This window comes from Gastrolobium bilobum, unplaced genomic scaffold, assembly GCF_033153095.1.
Source record: "Gastrolobium bilobum isolate Gb01-03AN ecotype WA unplaced genomic scaffold, APGP_CSIRO_Gbil_v1 utg7702, whole genome shotgun sequence".
In the NCBI taxonomy this organism is placed as follows: Eukaryota; Viridiplantae; Streptophyta; class Magnoliopsida; order Fabales; family Fabaceae; genus Gastrolobium; species Gastrolobium bilobum.
In genome coordinates, this window is record NW_026897275.1 from 225,404 (window position 1) to 229,657 (window position 4,254).

At 35.9% G+C, this 4,254-nt stretch overlaps 1 protein-coding gene across 2 annotated transcripts; it reads right to left on the reverse strand.

Moving 5' to 3' along the window:
- Nucleotides 1-491: 491 nt before the first annotated feature.
- LOC133305679 (ethylene-responsive transcription factor RAP2-12-like) lies at nt 492-3,925 on the reverse strand. 2 transcript variants are annotated; one of them, XM_061505917.1, is made up of 3 exons: nt 3,339-3,925; nt 871-1,812; nt 492-804 (listed from the first exon to the last, which is right to left on the reverse strand). In XM_061505917.1, exons 1-2 carry the CDS (start codon nt 3,613-3,615, stop codon nt 917-919), a joined length of 1,173 nt encoding a protein of 390 aa, XP_061361901.1. In that variant the 5' UTR covers nt 3,616-3,925; the 3' UTR covers nt 492-804; nt 871-916. The 2 variants fall into 2 exon arrangements, with proteins under 2 accessions (XP_061361901.1, XP_061361900.1); XM_061505916.1 differs by having other exon boundaries at nt 874-1,812; nt 3,339-3,923.
- Nucleotides 3,926-4,254: the final 329 nt, after the last annotated feature.

Consider the following 4,254-nt stretch of genomic DNA (forward strand, 5'->3'; position numbering starts at 1 on the left):
AAAACTTAAAAGCTGAGAACACAACCAACAAAAAAAACACACCAATAAACTGGAAAAGTGTGTGTCATTTTAAAAAATATAAAATTGTATCATTTTAAGAGAGAGAAAGAGATATTTATCAAAAAAAAAAAATAGAGAGAGAGAAATAGATAGATAACGGAGGAAAGAAAGTTGACAAAAAAAAAATAAAGGTGTGAGTGAAACTCACCTCTCTATGAAATTAAATGATATAAGTTGTGTCATTTAAAAAGATAAACATTTTTCCCATAAACTTAATACGAAATTTTAACCCCAAACTTAATGATGATGAATGTAGGTCTTCCAACCTAACTCATTTCTTAACAAAGTAAACCTCCATCTCATTTGAATTTCCAACCCTTCAAATTCTCTAACTTATGATGCTAGAATTAATAACCAAACAATAAAGCAAAAAGCCTGCTGTGCCATAAGAAATCATCCACCAAAACAAGGGTGTAAAACTAATAGCCTCAGTCATAATCAGATTGCCATAATGAAAACAACTAAGTTAACAATTATATCAGCAGTCATTAAACTGTATCACAGATCATTAAAAACAACTCCCCATCAAGGTAGGGACTGTACCAAAGGTCACATAAAACATAATCCTTATGAACATAAAAACAGAAAAATCTCCCCAAAACTAAGGTCTCTTTCGACAAAACAAAACGACTCCTAAAAACCTATATAGTCCTGTGTTGTTCTAGCCACAAGAGAATAAACTCCACACATGCTCAAGCAGGTTGCTTGTTCTGACTCCATCACCAACACCACGACCACCATTCCCTACAAGCAATACACAATGGTTAGATAATAATCTACTTTCAGAAACATGCAAGGATGAAAAATTACTACCTTGTAGCTTTATTTACATAAAATGGGGAGACAAAGGAGTTGCTTAGAAAACTCCACCTGCCATTGAAGGCAGGTCATCAAAGCTCCAAAGGTTCATTGGGTTTCCACCATCCTGAGTTGCATCTCCACCAAGGAAGGATGCCAATGAAGCATCATCCCAGCTCCCATCAAGATAAGGGGTGTCAAAGAACTTCAGCTGGGATTCGATATCCACAAGCTCCTCAGATAGTGTCTTTGCAGAATCATCTTGCAAGTATATCAGATCCTGAGAGTTAGACTGCAGGTTTTTCATCTGATCAGCAGCAGCACCCTGCACAAATTGAGATTCACCTTCCAAAGGAGCAGAAAGCATGGATGAGATCTCAGGAGTCTTAGGACCCTGATCACCCCGTCCAAGGTCAGAATAATCGAATGAATTGCTCGAATGCTCAGAACTGAGATAAGCAGTAACATCAGCAGATGGAGTAAGGGGTGAGACCCCAAGTCCATTTCCAGGGTAGAGCCCCATGTTAGCATCCTGGTTAACCAGTGGTTTCTGTTCCACTGGATCCATACAGAAGTAGTAGTCCTCCAGACCATTACCAAAATTGAACATCTGGTTCATCTTTGGCTTAACAGAGTTGAGCTTTTCCTTCAACAGCTGCTTCTCCGGATTTGCCTTAACACGTTTTGCTGAACCACTTGCTGGCTCATCAGGGAAATTCACCTTGGCTTTGTTGCCGCGGATCCTCCTAGCTTCAGCATCATAAGCCCTTGCAGCTTCTTCAGCAGTGTTGAAAGTTCCAAGCCAAACACGAACCCCCTTCCTTGGGTCACGGATCTCAGCTGCCCATTTTCCCCATGGACGCTGACGGATTCCCCGATACTGATTCTTCCTCTTTCTCTTGCCAGACTGCTCAGCTTGCCCATTTGATTCCGCAGACTTTGCAGCTGCAAATCCTTCAACATAATTGGAAAAGAATATAAATAACAAAGCAAGGACAATAGAGATGCAGTATCACTTTAAAAACCATATAAAAAAACACGGATACACAAAGACCAGCAATTATTTTCCCATTTCTTCCAAAACCATTCAGGTTTATTAGACAACCCCACGAGCTAGAAGGAAAATCAACAACAATCATCAGTAAAAGAACTAATATGGATATACCTTAACAAAGGTTGTATGTTATTATATTTAGTTGAATAATAGAGATGGCTGCACTTGTGTAACTGAAAGGTTATGAATTCGAATCCAGGAAACATCTTTTGACAAAAAAATTGCGAGGCTGTACAAAGAAGGTTTTTCCTCATCCCTACCCTAATAGGTCGGGGTCTCACATTCGTGGATTATTAATTAGTGAGCAATCTAAAGCAGGTAACATTATTTAGCCCATCAATCTCATTATCAGGAAAACATTGACATACTGGACTAAAAATCAAAACAGAAGAAAAAGAACTGGCAATATTCAATGTAATATTAAATTTGGAACAATTAATGATCAATTAATGAAACAGATTATAAATATTAGGTCAACCAAATGCCTGATTGCATGTGCCCACAAGGAGGCAAATTTTAGTTCAAAGCACAATTTTCAAATAACACGAAATCTATCCCAAAATCACATGCAAATGAATTCTTGTACTCATGTAGTGAATGATCATGAACTATGCATATAACACCCAGCCACAGTCAAGTGAAGGAGCATTGTTACCCTCATTTTCAATCAACCAGGAGAAAAGAGGCCAAAAAGAAAAATTAACCACACCTTAAAAAATTATATTAAAAAAAAAAAAAAAAACTTCAAACTTGTTAACTGGAAGGGCAAAATACTTCACCGAATTAACAAAATCAACACCAAGAATAATTTTGTTTAAGATGACTAAGCAAGCAACTGAAACCGACTCCAATTGGATCTACAAAATCATCCTAATACTCAAACCACTCTAAAGTGAATTGTTGTAGTCCCCAAAGCTCATGCACAGTGCATAGACACCTAACCATGAGAGAAAAAATTACAAAGGTTTGCTCTCCTCATTTACTCAATCAACCAGAAAAGTAAATCATATCATACCTGGAGACAACACAAAATGCTAAAAAAAAAAAAAAAAAAAAAAAAAAAAAAAAAAAAAAAAAAAAAAAAAAAATGAAACAAAAAAAAAAAAAAAAAAAAAAAAAATAAAAAAAAAAAAAAAAAAAAAAAAAAAAAAACCAAAAAAAAAAAAAAAAAAAAAAAAAAGTTTTTTAAAAAAAAAAAAAAAAAAAAAAAAACAATTCCTAATTTTTAACAAAAATAAATTAAGGGAAAAAAAAGAGAGAAACAAAACAGAATAATTGAAAAGTCATCATCTTTCATCAACTAACAACCAAATGAAGTGTAAAAGTATCAAAGGAAGAAATGCATGTGAAAATTCAAACCAGAAATTGAAAAAAAAAAATTATCGAAATAGACAAAACTCAAAGGATGATAATCAGAAACAGTTACCACGAGAGAGGAATTTGGAAGGCTTGGAAGGAGCAAAGCCAAAGGCCTTAACCCCGACCAGGACATCAGCATCATCCTCCTCCTCGTCGTCCATGTCAGAGTCATCCTTAAACTCTCTGAAACTAGCCTCGAAGTCATCATCCAACAAAAGTGGCTTCGAGAAATGCTTCCCCAAATTGGGTTTCCTCAAATGTGGCCACAGAATTTCGGCGGTCACAGGGCGAGCCAATCCCCCCGCCGCCGGAATGTAGTCGGAGATAATAGAACCACCACACATCTTTCTCTCTCTTTTCTAGAACTTATCAGATCCTCGGTACAAAAAAAAAAAAAGGTTGAGACTTTCTTATACCCAATGGAAAAATCTGAGAGAAAAGCCAAAGCTTTGGTTCAATGGAAGTAACTGGCTATGTCCTTTCAGGGTTTTGTTTAATTCTGATGAGGTTGGTGTGAGAAGGTGAAAGGGGGTGTTTATATATATTCTTTTCCTTCAATGGCGAGAGGTTAGTGTTACCATTATGTCCTCGGTGATGGAAGAGGATTTACCATGTCAATGGTAACTGGGTTAATTTGCATTTGTTTGGAAAAAGGAACATGGTGTTTCCTGTTACTGGAATGGTCAGAAGAGAACATCATCTGCACGAACCACACGTGTCTGAGAACTTCCTTGTTTGGTTCATGCAAGTGCAATAAGAAAAAATATATATTGAATGTGCACTGGTAATAGGGTAAATAATTACCCATGTATTATAATAGGGTAGGGTAATATTGTTATTAACCGAACACTGGTATCGTGTTCCTGAAAATAGAAAATTAATACGAAAACAAAATAGGAGCAGCATAGTTTGAAAATTAATTAACAAAATTTATGTTTTGTAACGAAGTTAAAATCTTAACAACTAGTTAACATAATGATTAA

Bases quoted from the DNA above. Each gene is read 5' to 3' on its own strand.
- LOC133305679 (XM_061505917.1), bottom strand. From the start codon at position 3,615: ATGTGTGGTGGTTCTATTATCTCCGACTACATTCCGGCGGCGGGGGGA. The intron at 1,813-3,338 runs GTAACTGTTTCT...ATTATGTTGAAG, and splicing joins TTCCAAATTCCTCTCTCGTG to GATTTGCAGCTGCAAAGTCT.